Source organism: Schistocerca cancellata, chromosome 4 (genome assembly GCF_023864275.1).
Source record: "Schistocerca cancellata isolate TAMUIC-IGC-003103 chromosome 4, iqSchCanc2.1, whole genome shotgun sequence".
NCBI classification, from domain to species: Eukaryota; Metazoa; Arthropoda; class Insecta; order Orthoptera; family Acrididae; genus Schistocerca; species Schistocerca cancellata.
In genome coordinates this window covers 32,617,821-32,644,125 of record NC_064629.1, presented here as the reverse complement: position 1 = coordinate 32,644,125, position 26,305 = coordinate 32,617,821, and the positions used below count along the sequence as shown (strand labels likewise).

At 44.0% G+C, this 26,305-nt stretch overlaps 1 protein-coding gene across 1 annotated transcript in view; it reads right to left on the bottom strand.

The window, feature by feature from the left end:
* Positions 1-446: 446 nt before the first annotated feature.
* LOC126183815 (transmembrane protein 183-like) overlaps positions 447-26,305 on the bottom strand; it is a 159,700-nt gene continuing 133,841 nt past the window's right edge. The window contains exon 7 of the mRNA XM_049926065.1: positions 447-884. Coding sequence (XP_049782022.1) covers positions 630-884 — 255 coding nt within the window. The 3' untranslated portion in view covers positions 447-629. The remainder of the gene's footprint in view (positions 885-26,305) is intronic.

Below are 26,305 nucleotides of genomic sequence, written 5' to 3'. Positions count from 1 at the left end.
GTACAAGGTGGTAGTCATGTGGCCAATGCCCATCTCCACAAATATCAGCAACCTTGCCACTGCCCATCAATTACCCTCACGTACATTCTACTATACAACAGGAAGGTAAATGCTAAACCAGTCAAGTTGAAACAAACTGAGGATTATGATGAGACAGCTAAAGTAAGCTATCAAACTACCCAAGTATGACATTTCAGGTGACTCAAAGCTACACTACTGCAAATAACAAAAAACTGGAAAAGAAAAATAAAGCCTAGTGTCTTTCAGACAGTAGTTAACATCCACTAAAATCTTATCATAAAAGAAAAATGCAAACTACTTGGTAACCACTGACACAGCATAACTGATATGCACACAGACCATCTAAGTCTACTACAGACTAACTACTATTAAGAAGTTTCATTTCCTTTTCAGTTAGTTTAGGTAAATCAGAAAACAAACTCGCGTACACGAATACACAAATGCATTTATTTACTGGTTTCATTACTGAATTTTTAACGTACAAGTTGATATGTTCAAAACAAAATCTTTTACATTAGTTCCTTTATTAATGTTGTAGAAAAAGACAATACTTAACTTTAGAACACAATCACACTTCATTTTCATTCTTTAATTCCACCTCCAATTCTTCATTTACAGTCAGCAATAGTTATGCAGGGGAGTGGGTGTTTTGCATGTGGGTAACAAGGATTCCACCAGTGAATAAAATTTAAACTTACTATGTAAACTACATCTACACACACAGCTGGTCCTGTGTTAGCAACACTGTAGGTAAACTGCAAATGGGCCTGAGAACCTAAGAGTGCAGTGCCCAACACAACCGATATATCTCTCAACACCATTCCCATAAGTAGGGGCAAGTGCACGAACTGTGAGCACTCGATCTGGAAAGAAAGAAAAAGTAAGATTCCACACATATACGGTCAGTTTATTTTACAGTAGAGAAAAACTTAAAAATGAATTGATGTATGCGTGAAATTCACAAATCAAGAAATTTCCTTCACTAATGGAATAGGTATTTTGGAAAATTGGATTCCTGAAGGAATAAATTTAAAAAATGAGATTTTTATCAATATGACCTACTGTGATACACGTATTGTAAAATTTCATTTTCCTATATTCCCATCAATTTCTCCATTAGAAATTTGGTGAATGCAGCAACTGTACGAGGAGATTTCATACATCATTGGGACTGAACCAAATGCAATGGATGTGAATAGACACGTTGCTGGAAACACTACAGGCAACTTTGATAAAAGCTTTAAGTTCGCTATGACTAACCTATGGAGAAGATGGCTAAACCAACTCTCAAATCATAGGAAATTCGTTGCATGGCACATAATATGTGGCCAGGCATTTCCATAACAAAACAGTGCAGGCAGGTTGTTGAAATACAGGCTTTATTTTGGCATTCATTTTTTTTTTCTCCTCTCCACTTGATAGAGGCTATCACTGGAAGTATCTGATTCATTTCAATGCAGCTTACTTCTGTGAAAGTTCCAAATGACACCTCATTCATTATCTGCTATGCTGTTTCAAAATGTATGCTGAGTTAATGGTGCTCAAGAATATATTACCTAACACTAAATCAGTATCACTGTAGCACAGATCAAAGTGACATTTCACAAATATAATGTCGTCATGACGCATCAACACACCATTTGTAACCTGAGAATCAGGAGTTTACTGCCATTTTTGGAATAGTTTTTCTGTGGACACGACTGAAAAAAGAAAAGGCCCACCACGGTGTAGGATGTTGCTGTGTATCAGGTCATAGAAACTCCATACTCACCAGTAAATTTAGACATCTGACGAAAGTAGTCACTAGTTTTGTGAACTGCATTGTGCAAAATTTATAGAGAGTATTGGAGACGTGCCTTACATGTATGCTGGTGATGCTGCAGCGAGAAAGGTACACTCACATCAGCCTAGTTCCTAAAGGTACTGACAAAACAGTTTCTTAGATAGTGTGGTTAATACATTATGCTCAAGGGTCACATCTGTCAGACATTTCACAACTTTACACCTTGGCACCAGGGGTAAATGGTACTACAGGGTGATGCTGTCTCACGAGAATATGGTTTATTTAGATACTAATGACAGCTACCTGCAGATGTAGCTTTTTCAACATTCAGCCAGCTCAGTTGCAGTCTTGACGCACATCTGCTGCTGTGGTCTTGTATTGCTGTTTTTATCTTAATTTGTAGTTACTGGATACTCTCTATAATTCATTTTTGCAACACCGTTATGATCACACAGAGGTAGAATTCTTTGAGATTTTCACCAGAAATGATAGGGAGAATGAACTCTTCGAAAGGTGTACACATCAGCTGGTACAATACACCTCTCTGTTTCTACAAGAGGTGAAAATTCTTCAGAATCTGAAGCATTTCAAAGGGAGAACAAAATGCTTCAGAGAAGAGCATGCTTTAGTGACAAATGATGGGAAGGGATTTTCATCAATTTGTGCGTGCATTTGACTATTCAGCTTCAGGACAGAAGTGTGGATTAGGGGACAATTCTAGAATTCTTATATTTGTAACAGTAGATCTGATCAAACATGTAACACATGAAATCAATAGATTTATACACTGACACAAAGTATGCAGTCTTGACTGTCAAGTTTGAAATAAACGAGGTTTAGGAACTTTTATTCCAGCAAAATTATGTCTGGGGACAGTTTTCTATATATGCTAATTTTGGACTTTCTCAGTGAATCTTGAAGGTTTCAAATACCATTATCAATTTAACTGGAAAGGAACTGGATGAGGCAACAACACATGCTGTCTAAATGATTACATTTTGCATTGGTTCCCACCACACTATCTGAATGTGAGATCACCAATAGTGTAGAGCAGGCCATCTGAGGGCTTACCTCTGACACCACTGAAGAGGTCAGAAGTGAGACTTGCAGAGTCTTGGAAAAAATGAAAAAGCTAAAAACCAGCATCTCCATGGCTGAACATAAGGTACTATGTGACCTACAAGAAAACAAAGAGACGGTCCTCCTAGTGGCAGACAAAGGGCAATGCGGTGGTACTGCTATGACCAGTTGACTACTGGCAGAAGATTGAGCTCCTTTTACAGGTGAACAAGGATCCTACATCAGCAGTGACTAGGAAGACAATCTTATTGCTAAACAACTCAGAAATGAACAATGATGTGGTTAGAAGGCTGTATCCCAGAGCAGTGATACCACCACACCTGTACAGACTTCCAAAGAGGCACAAGAAGAGAGTTCCACAGGTCCAATAGTGGACACAATAAATTCACCCACTTATGAAATAGCTAAAAACCTGGCACAGCTATTGATGCCTCTTGTGGGTCATTGTCATCACAGTGCAAAAACTCAATGGAGTTTGTCAACATAGTTGGTTGGTTTGTGGGATTAAAGGGACCAGACTGCTACGGTCATCGGTCCTTGTGAAGATACTTTAACACATCTGGAAAAAGGTAACATCCTGGTCAGCTTTGATGTCACACCCCTCTTCACACAGGTACGTCTCAAGGACTCCTTGACATTACGAAGATGCCACTTCAACGAAGCCACAGTGGAACTGTTCCATCACACACTCACTACCACATACTTCCAATGTGGTGGTAAATTCTACGAACAGACAGACAGAGTGCCCCCCCCCCCCCTCCTCCACATTGGCGTCATGTATCACAAACCTATAAATGGAACACTTCAAAGAATCGGCACTTGAAATGGCACAACTGAAACCGAAGGTGTTTTACCGCTACATGGATTACACATTCATGATTTGACCATATGGCAAAGAAAATCTACAAGAATTTCTTAACCACCTCAATGTCGTACATGACAATATTAAATTCCCCATGGAGGTGGAGGAAAACGGATGTCTGCCTTTCCTTGACATCGCGATAAAGATGAATCTGACAGCAGATTAGTTCACTGTGTTTGCAGTAAGAAGAGACACACCAATAAGTACCGTAACGCCAGTAGCTGCCACCAGCCAGCCCAATGCAAATCCATGCTCACCATCTACCTGCCGAACTGCAGCACTTCAGAAAAACCTTTAGACACAATGGCTATTCTGAGACACAGATAAGACACGCTTTCCAACTGAGCAAGACGACGACGTACGTGAAATAGACACTAAACGCTCGGCATTCCTTCCGTATACTGGGCCACACATGGCACAGATTGTCAGGATATTAGAAAAGAGCAACATTAAAACCATCTTTTGCTCAACAACCAAAATCAAGCATATACTGGGCTTAGTGAAGGATAAACTAGAAATACAGAAACCTTGAGTGTACAGTATTAGCTGTGAGTGTGGTAAACAGTACATAGGCCAGACACAGCTCTGTATACCATAGCACTGCTCAGAACACAAGGAGAGACTGTCTAGGCCAAATGGGGAAATCTCCAGTGACAGAACACAGACTCCAAGAAAACCACATGTCTGATTTCAAACAAAGAAAGCTGTTGTGCAGGGCGAACGGTTTCTGAAGAGGCTGTGGAGAGATACGAGTCCAAGATAACCTCGTCAATTGAGATGGCACTTTCCACCTTAGCACCACAGGATGCAGTGATAAGAAAAATGCAACAAGAACACTCCTATATGAAGGCAGCAGATGGAATGAAAAGGCTACACGAGGCCACAACGCCTGTACCCACCAGCACGCAGGGAACTGCCCCTGCCACCACCGGCCATGACTACCCACCACAGGCCATGACACCAATTCTGGAGGCACGTGATCAGCACCACTGATGCAGAAGAGGCAGAGGAGTCTGCACTCCAGCAGCTATAAAGATCCACACAGTACGAGAACTCGACACTTCGCCTGAGAATGACAAGTAGGAAACAAGTCGAAAAGTTGCCGCAGAAAGATGTCTCGACTCAGGTGATAACCCGAGAAGACTTTACTGTCAGTTTTCTATTAATTTTGAGAATTCTTTTTGTCAGCAATAGCTCTCCCAGTAATGAAGGAGACAGGTTATTGAAAATTAGAAACAATGTTTACAAGTTTATAAAACATTAAAAAGTGCATTTTATCCATATGAAAAGTTCTGTGTTGCAAAAGCCTATTATTGTTTTTCAAACAGTACCTTCCATCCTAATGGAGAGTTTAATTTTAAGATTTTCTGTATTCTGGGTGATCAAAACTCAGTTTCAGACGATTTACTATATTTAATGAAGTTAGTGCTACATAACCCAGTTAATAAACCAACACTGAGGATTAAGAGCATTACTTAAGAGAGGAAATGAGGCATGTGTACAAGAACATTGGAAGCCAGTACAATGCAGGCAAGAGCTTCCATATAATCAGTCAGAAATGTGGCTGCACCAGCAGGGAAAAAATAAGAAGACATTACCTGCTACATAATATGATCCTTTACGAAAGGACCCACATGGAACCTCATGAGTAGAATAACTATTCTATCGTACATTACAGAATGTAGTCTTGGACAAACACATTTCAGTAATACTCACTTTGGAGTACGTAGTGTCTCGTCAGAGTAACAAGGGATGAACTGTTCTACAAAATGGCAAGATGAACGAGACGGCTACTTACATAAGCCCTGTCCTGAGGCCCGCTAGGCTCATCTGTTCCGACTGGCCACAATGTCGTCCTATGTTGATGGCATCACTGGAAGCAGTATGGAGAGGCACGGGGTCAGCACACCTCTCCCCCTCCTGTTACCAGTTTTTGTGACCCAGAGTTCCTACTCAGGGTGTATACGCAGACAAGAAAAAAATTATCGGATTTTTCCCGGTTAAAAATACACTTTCTCCCGGGCGAAAACACGCTTTTTCCATGTTAAGTGACAGTATATTTTTCCTTATCAATCCTTTGAATGGTTATGGTTTTATACACGGGTGTAGAATTTTCCGGCACCAAACACCGCATATTACTTTCTGAATCATTGAAATCGAGATTGCGATGCGTGTTTGTAAGCCAATCATAGCTCGTGTCACGTGATCTCGCCAGCCGATGGCAGTGGATATTCAGAGCATAGGACACGTGATGTAGTCAGCCAACAGCAACATCACTGTTAAGTAACACGAACACACAAACAGGGAAAGTTAATAGTTAATATACATAGTGTTGCTACAAGAAAAGCAAAGCTTTCACATATAATATTGGTCTCTAAGGTTAATAAGCTGCAAGAGAAGCTAAGCTTTCACATATAATGTTGATCTTTTTTGCGCGTGTTACACTTTAAGATATATCATACAAATAAGCCAGTAAAATTTTTTAATTCTGACATAAATGTCTGATCTTCAGGGTTCGAAATTCTTCTAAATGGCCCATCATCAAAGAGTTGATTTTTAAATGAGAGTCAAACACTCTGTGATTTAATAATTCAAGGTACATTCTTGCACTTTGAAAACTTCAATACAGCTACACTGTAGGCTTTCATGAGTAAACTAAATAAATGAACTAATAGGGCTTTTTACAATTGATAATATGAACTGCAATGAACAGAAAGAGAAAAGAAGTGTAAGGTGCAGTGGCAAGCAGAAATGGGTATTATTCAAATAAATTTTCATCTAGATAATTATTAGAAAAAGTAGATTGTTCAAACAAATTTATTCCCAAATAAATTATCTGTATCTTAAATAACATGGAACGTCATTGCATTTTCTTTGCTTAATTCTTGTACCGAATTCTACGACTAGCATTTGTTCCCTTGGCACAGAACAGTTTCCATTTGATAAACAACTAATTAATGGATTGTATGTAAAAGTGCCTCGGTGGCCGAGTGAAAAATGATGAAAAATGACAAAGACACAGATAGAATGATGAGAAAGAAAGTGGGCTAAGTTCCAAACTACAGAGCTAGAAGTATCGAGGTTCAACCCCACATTGGTCTTACAATTTTTTTTCTGTTACTCATTGCTTCTTTCTTCTCTGAGAAAAAATTTGCACCACATTTCAGAGTAAATGTGGTACTCTAGGTCACCACCTAACTGGCAGTGTAAGTCAGTTCAGAGGTGGGAGAAAGACAAGTGCACACCGCCAGGCCTAGCAAAACACAGCAGAGTTCAAAACAATCTTCAGGTTGAGCACAGCTTTACTTGCTTTACAGTGAACACATGCCACACAAAAATATTTCATTGGCAGATGGCCTTAGCAGTCACAGTACTGATGCTGCTTAGTTCAACTTAGTGCACTGAACAGTACTTCCCACTCTCCCCATGCTAACATGCGGAAGTACTCTACATAAAGAGCCAAAGATGAGAATGTAGCCAACAGAAACTCTTAATCTGTAACACCTTTTTCCATTGTACCAAGACTGCTGACACTATCAGATACGGGAGTCTTTTTGATATCTTGTTGACATCAACAGACTTTAAATCTAAAGATCTACTATGACATTCGTGGAATGCTGCTCCACATTAAAAGTCATCTGAAAGTATTTTACAATTAACTCTGAAGAAGCTCGCCATTAGAATATGGAACAGTTTTTCGATCTGAAGTGTCTATGTAGTTATACAGAGCCTGCAGATTCAAAAATTTCTGAAGACACACTGGGTTTGAGTACATGAAAGATTTCATAATATTGCAGCACCTTGGCAACTTTTGTATCGTGCAAGTGTCAAGAGAATTGAAATAACTTCTCACATTTCTACACCAACTGCAACTACTGCAGCAATGTCTTACCCATGTTTTAAAAAATAAGGAGTTATTGCTGGGGAAGCTTACAACAAACTACATGACAAATAACTGCACAGAAATGTCAAAGAAATCAGGTCACTGGTTTCAAATTATATGACATAATAAGATGATTTTATCTGAAATGTGATTTGAGAAGTGAAGCTAACATGGAGTCACAATGAATTATTTTCCATACACTATAGCAAAACTGATAATCCCTAATTTTTGTCAAAGAAGATTGTATGTTGAAAGTCTTGTATCATTATCATAAAATAAAGACAAATTCAGGAGAGATAAAGCACCAATACACTCTTTATATATGTGGAATGTATTTTCTTTAGTGTCACGACAACAAGTGAAAAAAAAAAGTTTCTGATGGTTAAAAAGACTTTCTTACAACTAATTTAAAAGAAATAAAAAGCACATTCAATTAACAGATGACAAAGAACTGGAGTAATAAATGGCACTGGATTTCAAATTTATCTATTATTTTCTTCACAGATGATGAACGAGTGTTTTTATTTGCGTAAGTGAATCATTTTTTGAATAATACTTGCTATTCATGAATAACAAATAATAATTAATATCTGTATTTTTTTATTTGCCATTCACATCAGTTTCACGAAATATATAAACATTCTACTATGTATTCCAGTTTGTTAAAAAAAATGGATTTTGCTTATGGCATTCAAATTTCATGAGGTTGATTCTAGGTATACAATAATACCTTCACTGACTGTTTATATTACTGTGTGAAATGTTTGATTGCATTTCCTTTCAGGTATAAACAAACAAATGATTATCACAAAATTATGTGAATAATTTGTAATAATAACTTAACTGTTGCAATGAAGGATTATACTTATATTTTATATATACCACAACTAACAAGGGAACCTCTCCATTGCACTCCCCTCAGATTTAGTTATAAGTTGGCACAGTGGATAGGCCTTGAAAAACTGGACACAGATCACTCGAGAAAACAGGAAGAAGTTGTGTGGAACTACGAGAAGAATAAGCAAAATATACAAACTGAGTAGTCCATGTGCAAGATAGGCAACATCAGGGATAGTGTGAGCTCAGGAGCGCCGTGGTCCCGTGGTTAGCGTGAGCAGCTGCTGAACGTGAGGTCCTTGGTTCAAGTCTTCCCTCGAGTGGAAAGTTTAATTTTTTATTTTCAGACAATTATTTTGCGAAGCTGCACAGGTACACAGAGCAGTATTGTTTATGTGAACATGTGTCAATTATCAAAGTTCAGGCACTCACACACAATCAACTTCGCTCTCCAAAATTCCAGGACATGTTCAGATTTGCTTGGACATATGCAGGATTTGAAGGTCTACACAAGGAAAAAATTGAAAACATTATAAGCATTTGTTTTGACAAAGCACAGGGAAAACTGTGCGACTGTGAAACTGTTGCATTAATTTGTTGCAGTTTATGTGACAAACTCTTATGTTTTCAGCACTTTTTTGGGAGTGATTATCACATCCACAAGAAAACCTAAATCAGGCAAGGTGGAAGAATCTTTTTACCCATTCATCAGGTGTACAAGTTAGGTGGGTCGACAACATATTCCTGTCAAGTGACGCACATGCAGTCACCAGTGTCTTATAGAATACACTCCTGGAAATGGAAAAAAGAACACATTGACACCGGTGTGTCAGACCCACCATACTTGCTCCGGACACTGCGAGAGGGCTGTACAAGCAATGATCACACGCACGGCACAGCGGACACACCAGGAACCGCGGTGTTGGCCGTCGAATGGCGCTAGCTGCGCAGCATTCGTGCACCGCCGCCGTCAGTGTCAGCCAGTTTGCCGTGGCATACGGAGCTCCATCGCAGTCTTTAACACTGGTAGCATGCCGCGACAGTGTGGACGTGAACCGTATGTGCAGTTGACGGACTTTGAGCGAGGGCGTATAGTGGGCATGCGGGAGGCCGGGTGGACATACCGCCGAATTGCTCAACACGTGGGGCGTGAGGTCTCCACAGTACATCGATGTTGTCGCCAGTGGTCGGCGGAAGGTGCACGTGCCCGTCGACCTGGGACCGGACCACAGCGACGCACGGATGCACGCCAAGACCGTAGGATCCTACGCAGTGCCGTAGGGGACCGCACCGCCACTTCTCAGCAAATTAGGGACACTGTTGCTCCTGGGGTATCGGCGAGGACCATTCGCAACCGTCTCCATGAAGCTGGGCTACGGTCCCGCACACCGTTAGGCCGTCTTCCGCTCACGCCCCAACATCGTGCAGCCCGCCTCCAGTGGTGTCGCGACAGGCGTGAATGGAGGGACGAATGGAGAAGTGTCGTCTTCAGCAATGAGAGTCGCTTCTGCCTTGGTGCCAATGATGGTCGTATGCGGGTTTGGCGCCGTGCAGGTGAGCGCCACAATCAGGACTGCATACGACCGAGGCACACAGGGCCAACACCCGGCATCATGGTGTGGGGAGCGATCTCCTACACTGGCCGTACACCACTGGTGATCGTCGAGGGGACACTGAATAGTGCACGGTACATCCAAACCGTCATCGAACCCATTGTTCTACCATTCCTAGACCGGCAAGGGAACCTGCTGTTCCAACAGGACAATGCACGTCCGCATGTATCCCGTGCCACCCAACGTGCTCTAGAAGGTGTAAGTCAACTACCCTGGCCAGCAAGATCTCCGTATCTGTCCCCCATTGAGCATGTTTGGGACTGGATGAAGCGTCGTCTCACGTGGTCTGCACGTCCAGCACGAACGCTGGTCCAACTGAGGCGCCAGGTGGAAATGGCATGGCAAGCCGTTCCACAGGACTACATCCAGCATCTCTACGATCGTCTCCATGGGAGAATAGCAGCCTGCATTGCTGCGAAAGGTGGATATACACTGTACTAGTGTCGACATTGTGCATGCTCTGTTGCCTGTGTCTATGTGCCTGTGGTTCTGTCAGTGTGATCATGTGATGTATCTGACCCCAGGAATGTGTCAATAACGTTTCCCCTTCCTGGGACAATGAATTCACGGTGTTCTTATTTCAATTTCCAGGAGTGTATATCAGACGTGTTTTCATGTGGAGGAATCGATTGACCTATGACCTTGCAATCAAATGTTTTCGGTTCCCATTGGAGAAGCACGTCCTTTCGTCTACTAATCGCACAGTTTTGCAGTGCGGTCGCAAAACACAGACACTAAACTTATTACAGAGAACAGAGATGTCAATGAACGAACGGACAGATCATAACTTTGCGAAAATAAAGAAAGTAAACTTTTCATTCGAGGGAATACTTGAACCAAGGACCTCACGTTCAGCAGCTGCTCACGCTAACCACGGGACCACAGCGCTCCTGAGCTCACACTATCCTTGAGGTTGCCTATCTTGCACATGGACTACTCAGTTTGTATATTTTGCTTATTTTTTTCATAGTTCCACACAACTTCTTCCTATTTTCTCCATTGATCTGTGTTCAGTTTTTCAAGGCCTATCCACTGTGCCAACTTATAACTAAATCTGAGGGGGGTGCGATGGGGAGGTTCCCTTGTAAGATAGAGTCAGGGACAAGCCACTGCGTGTTTTGTTATTGTTTCTGGGAGTGATTTTTCTTAGTTATGGGCAAAATGGAATTTTTTTAAATTCCAGAGATTTCAAAATATTTGGAAAATGAAGAAGTATTCCCTGTTACTTTTTGGACTGATTGAGCTCCGATTGAGATCTTTTAGACCAACTATGCTTTCTAGTAATTTCTACATATACTTCCAGCATTATTCAAAATTTCTGCACTGTTGAGTGCACTGACAATGCAGCACTGCACTTACCATTCTGAGCAGAGAGGAGATCAATTCACAAAATAAGGTAACACACAAAGCATTTTTTATGCTTAAGGAGAGAGTTGATTCAAAAGACCACAGAATGAGTTGAAATTATTGTTTGTTTGCTTACTGTGGAGAGTATGAAGAATGAAACATAGATAACTAATCTTTATTAGTATCATGTATTTGTATTTAACAAGTTGCATGTGATGAAGAGTACTAACAATTATTACATCTACATCTACTATTTCGCAAGCCACTGTATGGTGCATGTTTGAGGATACATTGTACCACTACTAGTCATTCAGTTTTCTGTTCCACATGCAAATACAGCAAGAGGAAAACAACTGTATGTGCCTCCATACAAGTCCTAATTTCTCTAATCTAATGTTTGTGGTTCTTGCATAAAAATATACATTGGTGGCAGTGGAGACTTTCTGCAATCATTTCAAAATGCTGGGTCTCTTAATTTTCTCAATACTGTTCCTTGAAAAGAATGCCACCTTCCCTCTGGTATTCCCATTATAGTTTCTGAAGCATCTAACACTTGCATGTTGATCACACCTACCAGTAACAAATCTATCACCCTGCCTCCAAGTTGCTTCGATGTCTTTCTGTAACACAACCTGGTGGGGATCTCAAACACTCAAGCCATACTCAAGAATGAGTCACACAAGTGTTCTATATGTGAACTCCTTTGTAGATGAGCTAGACTTTCATAAAATGCTCCCAATAAACAGAACTCAACCATTTGACTCCCCACACTAATAACCGTATGTGCTTGTTCCATTTCACATTGCTTTGCAGCATTGTGCTGAGACCTTTAATTGACATGACTATGTCAAGCAACACAGCACTAATACCATATTCAGTCATTACAGAATTGTTTTTCTAACTCATCTGCATTAGCTTATATTATTCTACATTTATAGCTAGCAGCCATTCATCACACCAACTGGAAATTTTATCTAAGTCATCCAGTAGCCTCCAACAGTCACAACACAATGTTATCGTCCCATACACCACAGCATCATCAGCACACCAGCTGCAAATTGCTGCTCACCCTGTACGTCAGATCATTTATGCACATAGAGAATAATAGTGGTCCTATCACAGTACTGAAACACACACACACACACACACACACACACACACACACAGGGTGGAGAAAAATTGTGAATTTTAATCCTGGATAGCTGATGCCAGTAGGAACCAAAAATACTAATGTTGTGATTGTGTAGATCGACAACACACAATTTTTAAACTACGCAAACTTGATGCCACGTGCTCCGATTGGCCGCGGGGTTGCCCTGTTGCCAGATGCTCTGGACAACGCACGACTGCGAATGCTGCGGTGTACTCAAGGCGGCCCGCATGGTCCATGGTAGCGTGCAAGGCTTCCACTCTGGGGGCAAATCTGAAAGGGTCCTGACACATCCACTGAAGTTTCATGATAAGACAAACCTCATACCCGTCAACAGCTGTTAGTTCGTGTACAGAAAGTCTTTTACAAATTGTGTCGGTCCTGAAAAGGGCCTTTTTTGTAGTTAGGGCATAGTTTATTTAAAGCAGGTGCTTGAACTGGCAACCCTCTGACGCAATACAAGCTCGGTAACATTGAATGGTGTTTTGACAAACTCGTTCAGAGATTCTTGGCATTGCCCTGATGCGATTGTTGGCATTTATTTATTTACACGTCAAGTTCCATAGGACCAAATTGAGGAGCAAATCTCCAAGAGCATGGAACGTATCAGTACATGAAGTTACAACATAAAAGTTGGTTGGCTTAAAAGAGGGGGAAAGGGACCAAACTATGAGGTCATCAGTCCCTTGTTCTGAATAAAACAGTGCCACAAGTGTGAGGATAAAACAAACGAGACAAACAACTCAAAACGGAATGAAAGGAAAAATAACATGAACAATGAAGGGCAACAAAAATGTAAATGGACAACAAGGGACAAGAAAACCACAGAAACGCAAGAAACAGGATGAAGAGATTAAAACAACAAAGCACATTACCATGGCTGGATGGCCATGAGAATAAAAAAGGAGAAGCCAGCCACTCTGCAACACTTTAAAACCTCCACCCTAGAAGCACTAGGGTGGAGGACACAGAGGGACAAACAACATGCACTAAAACTTAGATCAAATGATAAAACCCACCCCCACAAATAAAATGTAAAACTAACTGACGAGGTGTTGTCAGATAAAATTAGTGGCAACGAGACTGGTAACACAAGATTTTGTCGCTGGGCAGTCAAAGAGGGACAGCGCACCAGAATATGGGCCACTGTCAACCGGGCGCCACACCGACACTCAGGCTGGTCTTCACAGTGCAGGAGGTAACTGTGGGTCACCCAAGCATGGCCAATGTGGAGCCAGCAGAGGACAACTGATTCCCTGTGAGAGGCCTGCATGGAAGACTTCCACACATTCGTAGTCTCCTTAATGACACGCAGTTTGTTGTGTGTACTGTTATGCTATTCCGTCTCCAAAAGCCAAAAAACCCTACGGCATAAGTCAGAGTGTAGGTCAGGTTCACAGATGCGCATCTCCAGAAGTGGTTTCCGTGTAGCTTGTCGGCAAGTTTGTTGCCTGGGATGCCAACATGTCCTGGAGTCTTCACAAACACCACTGAATGATGAGACCATTCCAGGGCAAGGATGAATTCCTGGATGGACACTACCAAAGGATGGCGAGAGTGGCACTGGTCGATAGCCTGTAGGCTGCTCAAGGAGTCAGTACACAGGAGAAGTGATTCCCGAGGGCAAGAACCGATATACTGAAGTGCACGAGAGATGGCTACCAGCTCTGCAGTGAATACACAAGGAATGCTGTTCAAAATGGTCTCTGTGGATGTAGGCGAAGTCAATAGGTCTAAACCACTTCAGACCGCCAGAACAAGTCAAGAATCTAGAGGAAGTGACAGTGGAGAGCGGCACGAGTAACTGAGTCCTTAGGGTCATGCGAAAAGTCCAGACAAATCTGCGGCCTAGGTGTGCACCATGGAGGTGTATGCAGACGGACCTGGGTGGGAGTTGGTAAAGGGAAGCACTCCAGTTTAGACAGAAGGGATCGCACGCGTACCATAATCGTTAGCCCTGACCTGGGCTGCTGACGCGGGAGATGAACTGCCGCAGGTGGAAAAAGGAGATGATAATTCAGATGCTCTGGAGAACTAGGAATCTGTGCAACATAACTGGCAAACAGCTGTGCACATCGGATCTGCAATGCAGGAACTCCGGCCTCCAACAGGAAACTGGTCACCGGACTCATTCTAAAAGCTCCCGTCGCTAGGCGAATGCCAGAGTGGTGCACTGGGCCAAGTACACACAACGCTGAGGGTGCCACCGAACCATAAACCACACTCCCATAGTCAAGGTGGGATTGAACAAGGGCTTTGTAGATCTGCAGCGGAGTAGAGCGATCTGCACCGCAATTGGTGTTGCTCAGGCAGCGGAGGGTATTGAGGTGCTGCCAGCACTTCCACTTAAGCTGACAAAGGTGAGGTAGCAAAGTCAATCAGGCTTCGAAAACCAATCCTAAGAATCGATATGTCTCCACTACAGTGAGTGGATCGTCATGAAGGTTAAGTTCCAGTTCCGGATGAATGGTACAATGTCAACAGAAGTGCATGATCCACAACTTAGTGGCCGAAAACTGGAAGCCGTGCGCGAGAGCCCATGACTGTGCCTTGTGGATGGCTTCCTGTAGGTGCTGCTCAGCAACACCAATGCTGGTGGAGCAGTACGAAATGAAGAAGTCATCTGCATACAGAGAGGGTGAGACGGGCAGCCCTACAGCTGCTGTTAGACCATTAATGGCCACTAAAAATGGTGATACACTCAATACAGAGCCCTATGGGACCCCATTCTCCTAGATATGGGGGGGAACTATGGGAGGCACCAACTTGGGACACGAGAAGTATGAAGTGACAGGAAACTTCGGATATATAAAAAAAAAAAAAAAAAAAAAAAAAAATAATAATAATAATAATAATAATAATATCGGGAGCAGGCCTCTGAGACCCCACTCGTATAATGTGGCAAGGACATGATGTCGCAAGGTCATGCCATACACTTTTCGTAAATCAAAAAAGACAGCAACCATGTGTTGGCATCTGGAAAAGGCTAGTTGGATGGCAGACTCGTGGCACACAAGATTATCAGTGGTAGAGAGCCCCTGGCAGAAGCCGCCCTGACGTGGAGCTAGTAGGTCATGCAACTCCAGGACCCAATCCAACCACCAACATACCATACATTCCAGCAGCTTACGAACAACGTTGGTGAGACTGATGGGCCAATAGCTATCCACATCAAGTGGGTTCTTGCTGGGTTTGAGCACTGGAACGATGGTGCTCTCCCACCATTGCGCTGGAAAGACACCATCGCACCAGACCAGGTTGAAGATGACTAGGGTATGGAGCTTGTAGTCACACGAGAGATGTTTAATCATCTGACTGTGGATCCGATCTGGCCCAGGAGCTGTGTAGGGGCAACGTGCAAGCGCGCTGAGGAGCTCCCACTCTGTAAATGGGGTGTTATAGGCTTCACTGTGGCGTGTAGTGACAGAGAGGACTTTCCTTTCCATACGCTGTTTGTGGGTGCGGAAGGCTGGGGGTAGTTCTCCAACGCAGAGGCTCAAGCATAGAGCTCAGCAAATTGCTCAGCAATCGCATTTGCATCTGTACACAGCACACCATTCATGGTAACGCGAGGGACACCTGTTGGGGTCTGGTCCCCAAAAAGACGTCTGATCTGTGTCCAGACTTGGGAAGGTGACATACGGCACCCAATGGTTGACGCGTACCTATTCAAACACTCCTGTTTCCATCAATTTATACGCTGGCGTACACAGGCAGAGAGCCTGCTCTAGGGAAGGGTGTCGCTTGTGTCGCTTATGTCGCTGTAGAGCTCGCCAATGCTCTGTAATTGCCTCAGTAACATCCGGCGACCACCAAGGGACTGTCTTTCACTGGGGGCACCCTAAAGAGCGAGGAATCACATTTTATGCCGCAGAAACGATTGTGGTAGTCACCTGCTCAACCATCACATCAATGTTACCATGTTGGCAGAGGTGCAAGTTTCCCAGTCTGCCTTGTTTACAGCCCATCTGGGCAGGTGCCCGTGGGCCTGACGCTGGGGCAGTGGACAGATGGGATAAGTCCTGTGCTACAAACTGATAAACCAATGGCCGAGTAACTACCTCGAGCCACACTGAAATGTGTGGCCCCAGTACTTAAGAGGCAGAGATCGAACTGATACAGTAAAATTTTGACATCTTTGCCTCGGCCAGTAAGCACAGTGTCACCTCACATGGGATTATGCGTGTTAAAATCTCCCAAAAGTAGGAAAGGTTTAGGGAGTTGATCAATCAGTGCAGCTATTACATTCAGGGGTACTGCACCATCTGGAGGAAGATATACATTGCAGACAGTTATTTCCTGTGTCGTCTGTATCTGGACAGCCACAGATTCAAGAGGGGGTTTGAAGGGGCACAGGTTCACTAGAGACTGAGTTTAGGACAAACAGAAACTCCACCCAGCACTCGATTATAGCTGCTACGGTTCCTGTAATATCCCTTATATCCACAGTGAGCAGGGGTCCGCATTGCCGGTAACCAGGTTTCCTGGAGGGAAATGCAGGAAGCAGGTGTAAAACTTAACAGTTTCCGTAGCTCAGCCAGGCGATGGAAAAAACCGCCGCAATTCCACTGGATGATATCATCGTGAGACTGGGAAGGCATGAACATTCAATGAGGCAGTTTACGCCTCAGGGTCACCTGCTGCCACCGACTTTTTGCCTGAGCAGTTTATATCCATTGTGTCTGAGGGTCCGGCGAGATCCAGGTCCTCAGCGGACGCCAGAATCTCCATCCCATCCTCAGATGCAGAGTTTGTAGGTAGTGCTGGTGTGGATGCCACCCCTAGTTCCTTGTTCATAGGGGTCTTGTTTTTCGATTTCTTGCACTGTTCCTTGAGTTTCCCTGGCTGGGAGGATTTCACTGAACCAGTCTCCAGGACTGAGGATGTGCGTGAAGCCCTATGACCAGCTGCTTTTGGGCTCTTCAGCTGCTGGTGGGTGTCATCTTTTCCACTAGCAGAAACCTGTGAAGGGAGTGACCGAAGGGACCCCTTCCTTGCTATAGGATCCAAAGAAGCCTTACGCTTCTCTTGCTCAGAAGTGGTGACTGAAAGCCTGATGGTTTGGGGAGGGGGGGGGGGGGGGGGGGGTGTTGCTCCCAAAGTAGGTGGTGTGGGAGCAACAGGGAGGAAAGTGCCCCTACCATCAAGAGGGCAGGTGTAGTATCTTGGTTCTGACAGGTGACAGGAATTCGAGGAACTGATGGGGCGTGAACTGTTCTCGTAGTGGCAGCGTATGAGGTCATAGCCACAGGATGTAGGCCCTCAAGTTTCCTCTTAGCCTCAGTGTAGGTCAGTTGGTCCAGGGTCTTATATTCCTCGATTTTCCTCTCTTTTTGTAAAATTCTGCAATCTGGCGATCAAGGTGAATGATGCTCTCCGCAGTTGACACAGATGGGAGGCAGGGCACATGGAGTATTGGGATACGATGGATGTCCACAATCTTGACAGCTGGGGCTAGAAGTACAGCAGGTAGACATATGGCTGAACTTCCAGTACTTAAGCACCATCGGGGGAGGGATGTATGGCTTGACATCACAGTGGTAGACCATCACCTTGACCTTTACGTGCGATGTGTCAGCCTCGAAGGCCAAGATGAAGGCACTGGTGGCAACCTGATTATCCCTCAGACCCCAATGGACGCACTGTATGAAATGAACACCCCTCCGCTCTGTATTGGCAGCTCATTGTCAGACTGCAAAAGAACGTCCCTGTGGAATATAATACCCTGGACCATATTTAAGCTCTTATGCGGCATGATGGTAACAGAAACATCCCCCAACTTGCCACAAGCGAGTAATGCCCGTGACTGGGCAGAAGACGCTGTTTTTATCAAAACTGACACAGAATATTTTGGACAAGCCCTCCACCTCCCCAAACTTGTCCTCCAAATGCTCCACAAAAAACTGAGCCTTCATGGACATGAAAGATTCCCCATCAACTCTCGCACATACGACATACCAGGGCAAATAAGCTCCACTGTCATCCTTAGCCTGGCATTCCTCCCAGGTGTGGCCAGGTAGGGGAACGACTTGGGGTCATATTTCTTAGCATTAAAGTTAGACTTTGCCCGCTTAGAGACTGTCAGCAGCAGACCACCAGCAAGAGATGACGTACTACACTTCATGGCGTTTCATCTGCCCTGATGTTACCCACTCCGACCAGGGGACCTCCCCATGGACACCACCCAGCCACAACAAAGGCCACCTGGCAGGATGGCTATTGCCGGGGGTCCCAACGCCCCAGGGCGATGGGCATCTACTCCTTGGCATACGTGGGGAATTGGCGGCGCAGGAATCAGCAGAGCGATTCCTGTGTTGTCAGGGGGCTACAACCGACAGGATACATGGTGGTCCCACCACAACAGACTGGCTACCGTACTGGATATGAGGTACAAAGAAGTCCATGGTCATTGTCGGCACAGAAAGTGACACTCCATTGTGCATGGTGGAAAACACATCCAGGAAGGTGTCATCACCCAAGATATTGAGGATGGGCAGGACTGCAATGCGACGACGAGAAAGTGGGCTAAAGCTCTCAATGCACGATGGGCACAATGCACCATGTAAGGCGCCCTTCGCTAATTGGATCGCTCTTCGGGAAAATTTTGAAAAATGAAGGTCAACCCCTACAGGGGACCATCACATAAAGGTCAAAACATGTGAAACTCCTTTTAGTCACCTCTTATGACAGACAGGAATGCCTCAGGCCTATTCTTACCCCTGGATCTGCAGGGGGGAACATAAAAGTGATAACAGATAAAAATAAAATGTTTATGAACCCAAAAATAGTCAACCATAAGTTTAAGTAAATGCAATCAACAATGTAACATACAAATCGACTTAATTTTTCTAGGAACTCCTCAACAGAAAACTCTTCAGTTTCAATTTGAAAGCCTGTGGATTACTGGTACGGTTTTTGAATACTTGTGGTAGCTTATTGAAAATGGATGCAGCAGTATACTGCACATCTTTCTGCACAAGAGTTAAGGAAGTCTGATTCAAATGCAGGTTGGATTTCTCCCAAGTATTAACTGAGTGAAAGCTGCTTATTCTTGGAAATAAGCTGATATTGTTAACAAGAAATGGATGTTGACTGCGCTCCATTAATTTCTCTTTGTTTCTAGGTGGTTCGCGTCCAGTTGGGTGAACTAGAACCTTCAAGAATCCCCACAGGAAAAAGTCTGGTGGTGTGAGGTCTGATGATGGCAGGGGCCACGTCCTACAAGCACCTCTGCCAGTTACCCGGCTGTCAAAGAGTTCATTTAAATATCCGCACACAGCACAACTTATGTGCAGGTGCCCCACCATGCTGCAACCACATACGTAGCCATATGTCCAGGGGCACCTCTTCCAGCAGGCTGGGTAGAGTTTCTTGCAAAAAGTGAAAGTAATTTGCCATGGTAAGTCGAACGGGTAGATGGACCAGGCCAATCAGATGGTCACCCACAATGCCTGCCCAAATGTTAGGTGAAAATTGTTCCTGGTGTCAATGGACTATGGACATAAGTGATGTGAGTATTTTCCCTTGCCCAGTAATGAACGTTTCGAGTGTTGTAAAGGCCATCCCATGGAAGGTGCACTCGTCAGTAAACAACACAATGGCGGGGAAGTCAGGATCTTATGCAAAACGTCACAGAAACCACCAGCAAAACCCTAGCCTGTGTTCAGTCCACCACAGGATTTAGGTCTTGGAAAGGGTGGAAACTGAATGGATGGTGACGTCATCCCTCAAAACCTCCCAGACTGACCAGCGAGTGACCCCCATGTCGTGTCCAACAGCTCAAGTACTTGTCGTATGTGCTTCCTCGGAGCGCTCAAGAACAGCCTCTACAAATGCAGCATCCCATTGTGTTCGAGATCTTCCAGCATCACCACAATATCCTGCTAACAAGCCTGTTTCACTAAGCCGCTGGTGAATTGCTGTAAACGTTTGTGGGTGTGGGTGGTCTCTTGCTGGGTACCATTCCTCATAAAACTCTAGCTTCATGTGCATTACTGTCTGCTAGTCCATAAGCAAAAACCGTATCTCACTGTTCTTCAAACGAATACTGGGTCACCATGCTCACTTATGACTAAATTGCAGGTGACGTGCATGTGTGCACTGAAGCAAAGCTTACGTGTGAATGCCTCTGAAGTGAGGTGGAGACAAACCTATTTGACACGTGTGTATCATGTTGGGGCAGTGACGGGGCGAGGGACATGAACAGACAACCATAGCACTGCCCGTCAACTGATGAATGGCAACAGGACACTCCCACAGCCAGTCTGAGCATGTGGCGCCAAGTTTCCGTAGTTTCAAAATGGTGCATTGTTGACCTACACAACATTAGTAATTTTGGTTCCTACTGGCATCAGGTATCCAGGGTTAAAATTTTGTGACAATTTTTCTCCACCCTGCACACTCACTCACTCACTCACTCACTCACTCACTCTGTGCTTTAGGGCGCAAAACTGCTAAGGTCGTAAGTACCCACAGGAACCTATTCCACATACTCTTATCTCCATTAACAGTCTGCAGTGGGGCACTATGTGAAACAGTTTCCGGAACACTTTGAGTATGGAGTCTGCCTGTTTCCCTACACCCATGGTTCACAGGATATCACACGAGGAAAGGGCAAGCAGAGTTTCACATGAGTGATTCTTTCTGAAACTGTGAAGACTTGTAAACAGATGCTTTTCTGTATCAAGGAAATTAATTTTATTTATTCTAAGAACAAGTTCATGAATTCTGCAGCATTCTGATGTTAAGGATATTAGTCTGTCATTTTGCAGGTCTGTTCTTTTACCCTCATCATATACATGAGTCACCTGAGCTTGAGACTTTGCACTGGGCAAGAGATTCTCAATAATGGCTGCCAATGCTGTGGAGCATTCTTTGTAAAGCTGAATCAGGATTGCATTCATATCTGGTAACACATTTTTGACTCCAAGTGGGTTCTCTACATCAGGGATGCATTTACTAAGGCCTCCATATGGGAGTCTGTGTGATGGTCTAATAAGGTTGGAGTATGGTGCAGACACGCTAAAGGCAACTGTACAAATCACCACAACTACACTTAGTGGAAATGTTAATTAGCATTTAATGTGATGCCTTATAATCATATTTGAGAGAAGGCGCATTAGTGCTGTGCTTGGACTGTTCATCCTCTCTATCTGCAACCCCTTTCACACCAGCATCACACATGTGACCTACACTTTGGAGCCACAGAAGCAGACAACAGCAAGTACACCTCATGGGCCTGCCGGATCAACAGGCATCAGAACGAGTACCACAAGTGGCCCCAATGACCTGCTTGGTACCATAGGATCGTGAGGCCACAAATATATCGAGCTGTATCCTGGCGCTGCCAGAGTGTTTAGGCCGGTGCTGAACAGTTTGTATCTTCGAATCCTCTACACCAGGCACTGACCACAGTAGTGGTCCACCAATCAGAAGTCTCTCTAAGGAAATACCCAGAACCTCTAACACCCAGTGAGTGTGTGACATATTCTGGCTGCTGTCTGCTAGTGTGGCTGCTGTGGTTTCACCGTGTATGCCACTCACTGTGTTACAGCATCTGCAACACTGAGCTACCAGTGACTACCTCAGACATCGCCAGGAAGTGGCCTCTACACCAGTTACCACAGTGGACTTGTATTGGCCATTGTCATTATTCTGTGTTTTAACTCTAAAGTGAGCTCATACTTTAACTTTCTCATTTATTGTGGCTGTCTGCCCAATTAAGAACTTGCGCCAATCATAAGTGATAACCAAACTTCACCACGAATGGTTCTTGTAAAAGCTTGCCCCCAAGAAAGAACCTTTTGATTGTGTGTTCTTTAATAAACTTGTTGTACAGTGTTTACTCGGGCTGTGTTCTCACTGCACCTCCAATGCCACATACATAACTGGCAATGAGGTGTTCATTAGTCAACCCAGTTTTTCATGCTTTTGCTATACCACAGGTAGACACTGTTTTCTTTCATGTGACTTCCAGCCAAAGAGTTGGCTGATATTTACTTTCCATTCCAACATGTCTAAACCATTGGACGTTACTACCCATGGACTACTACTGCTCCAGAATATGCAAGGGGCCATGCAAGTGACGGTAGAGAAGATGACATCGGCACGATACCTCTTGATTTCTCCAAGTACCTATCACACACAGATTTCTCTGGTGAAGGACTCTGGATGGCAGCATCACCATTCCAGACGTTTGACGAAAACGTTGAGCCATGCGCAAAATATGTGGCCAGGATGGAACAACATTTTCCGGTCCACAGTATAATAGGTAACGCACAGAAGCAATCATTCTCTTAGGCTTGCGCAGTCCCTGAAGTGTACTACTCACTGCAGCAGCTCAACCCAGAGGTCACACCCCACACCCTCCCATATGAACAATTGAAGTCTTGTCTCCTAGAATATTTCTATTCTCAAGTGCATGTCACAGCTGCTTGTCTCAAGTTTTTCAGCTCTTATAAAATCAGTGGACAATCTTATACTGAGTGGATAGCCAGAACAGTGTGTCCCGAGACTGTAGGTTCCGGTGTGTTCACAGTCATACACCACATCTTCAATCTCAGACATGATCCTCGACCACTCGTCAGATGAAGGACTCCACAATGACTTCCTCAGACTTAAGGATCCAATGTTGGATACATATCTGGCCATTATTAGGACTTTCAGTCTCTTAGGTCCTCAGCAGCATAGCAGGACCCCTCCCAGGGGTTTGCCACCTGCCCAAATCACTGCCCCAGCCCCAGTCTAGATTCTCACCAACCCGAGTCACCCATCAGGGGCAAAATCCCTACAGGTGCGCAACATCTACAATGGCTGCCCTCTTGCAGCAATCGTTTCATAAAGTCAACACTGCTACCATGGAAGCAAATGCTTGACCTGCAGCAAAATGGGACACAACACAGAGGTCTGTCAGCTATTCCCCAAGATGAATGTGGATTGCACTCATACAGGCCCCACCAGATTATGGTTTAGATGAGGTGCCCAATGCCTACTCTCTAGACGTCCATGTTGTGCTCCCCATTTCCAACAGACTCAGAACACTAACAGCAGATGTCAATGCTGTTCCCATGGTTTTTCAAATTGATATAGGTTCTTCAATGACCATCTCTGACAGGAAAGCTTACAACCTGCCTCCCCCCTCCCCTTCCAGGCAAACATCTCAAGTTACAGCAAATCGCTATAGAAGTCAAAGGCCAGTTTAAGGCTTGGGTCCATTACTGGGCAGCCTTCACAGCACAAACCCTTTTACTAACATTAGGGCCTCAAACACACTCAGTTTTGACATTTCAATGTTAAGTATACCATGTGATCGATCATCACAATAATTGATTTGTTGAATTTTCATGATGTCACACATGATGCTGCCATATTTGGCAAAGCTGTATTTATGATCAACTGATGCACATTATGATCTCCTGTGAAGATTGTAGCCAGTACCAAAATCAGTAGAGAATAAATAAAACTTTACAGCTGTTAGCACAAAAAATTATTTTTTCCAAATATTTATCAGTCTTAGATAATGATTTGAAGAAAGCTATTCTTTTGCCTGAATAAGTTCCAGACAGTTTACATTCCTGACTGATCATTAACATCTTTTGTCATTATTCAGGCTGACACAAATATTCCAACCAGGACAGTGCATCGTCTCCAGCCTGTGGGAATCTTTGTCTGGATACTCCTACGACATCAAGTCTCATTCAACAGCTCAACATGCAAATGCCAACATCCTTTCCCAACTACCGATGGGACAAGACCATGAATTCAATTTGGAGAGGTCTGTTTCCACACGAATACCAAAGAAAAAGAAGCAGTGGCCACCTTCCCCTTAGATGTGGCAGATATTGCCCACCAATTCTCTGGAGATCTGGTCACCTGAGAAGTACACCATCTGGTGGATCACAATTGGCCAGCAGATCGCAAACAAAGTACAAGTCTTCTAGTACTGTTGCAATGACTTATCCACTCTTACAGATGTCATTACTACAGGGGGACAATGGTCACACTCGTGTAGTAACTTCATATGCGCTCAGGGAATGAATATTGTCACTCCTCAACAACAGACCCAAAGACTTGCTAGGTAACATGTACACTGGCATGGGGCTGACATTGACACTGAAATTGCCAACGTGGTTGCAGCTTGCAACGCCTGTTAAGAGTAAACAGACAGCACCAGTTCGGTGATAAATCCCCTGGCCAGATGCATCACCACCTTGGCCTCACCTACCTTTAAATTTTGCCGGCCCTTTTTTGGGATATTCCTCATTAATTCGTATTGATGCTGGCAGCAGGTTCCCATATGTGTATGCATGCCGTCGACGTCCTCTGCTAATATGATTCAAGCACTGGCTCGTATTTTTTCTATCGAGTGGCTCCTGGAAACAACAGTGACAAATAACGGGCCCCAGTTCACATCCTTTGAATCTGTCACTGCCTGTTCTCACAATAACATCGGCTTTGTGCATACAGTGCCTTTCCATCCAGCATCAAATGGGCTGACGGAGAGGTCTGTCCACACCTTCAAGTCCCAACTGGCAAAGCTGTACCAGCACCGTGCTCTGGACAAAGCACTAATGCTTTCCCAAGCCTCCTACGGTTCCACCCCACAAGATGGAACTACTCAGCAATAAACAGCATGGTAGGTCACACCATTTGCAACTCTCCACCATTCAACTGACCAGACCACACCCCCCTTCTTGGTGGCCGCGCTGGCACTGATACTCCAGACAGACTGATGTCTGGGCACTGGTTTTTTCCAAGGGCTGCCAACACTGGGTGCCAGCTATTTTCACCCATCTATCGGGTGAGGCCATGCTAGAAGTACAACTTCAAGATAGCTCCACATGATGGATTCATATCAAAACCTATTAAGTTAAATGTGTCAGATTGAAAACCTGATAAGTCAGAGATAATGCATGGAGAAAGCTGGCAGACATGTTGAGAAGACAGGGGGGCAATGACACGAACGGAAATAAGTTGCAAACAATGCTTTATAAGAAAAAAATCAAAGAAATGAAAGTTATGAAAAGAGAACATAAATCATGTGTCACAAGAATGATAATAAATAAATGACAAGGATGATGAAAAATTAATGTGTCTGAAATGTGGAATGGAGATGTACCACAACTGAAGAGAATTCACGTGTGAGGAACCAAGCATATGTTGCACAGCTAGTTCCCCATCAAAACTGCCGTCAAGGACACCTCTTCTGGGCTGTGGTATGTGAACTCTGTAACATAGTACTGTGGCTTATCTTCATGAACTTAGTGCCTTCATCTGCATTTTACTAGGGGTTCAGGGATCATCAGCACAACAGTGGTTGTTTGGTAACAGGTATACAACACAGGTTGTCTCACAAGTGACTCTCCCTTTTATTAAGTAGGAAATATACCAGTACTCACATACCCACATAATAGTGCATCAAAGCACCGCTTCTGGGACGGGGAGGTGTGCCTGGCCCTGGACTGAATTTGCCTGGCTGATTAAAAATGAGGATCCATGGGCCGGCCAGCCAGCCTGGATGTGGTTTTTAGGCCATTTCCCACATCCCATTAGGCCAATATCTGGTTGCTACCCATGTTCTGCCTCAGTCACAAGATTTTCAAGCATTTTAAACTTTTGCCCACTCACGTGAACAACACTACACGCAGACAGTTGGGGTACATGTACTCCCTCCCTAGAGGTAATGAAGTGGTGACAGGAAGGGCATCCAGGTACCCCTTAAGGTATGTTT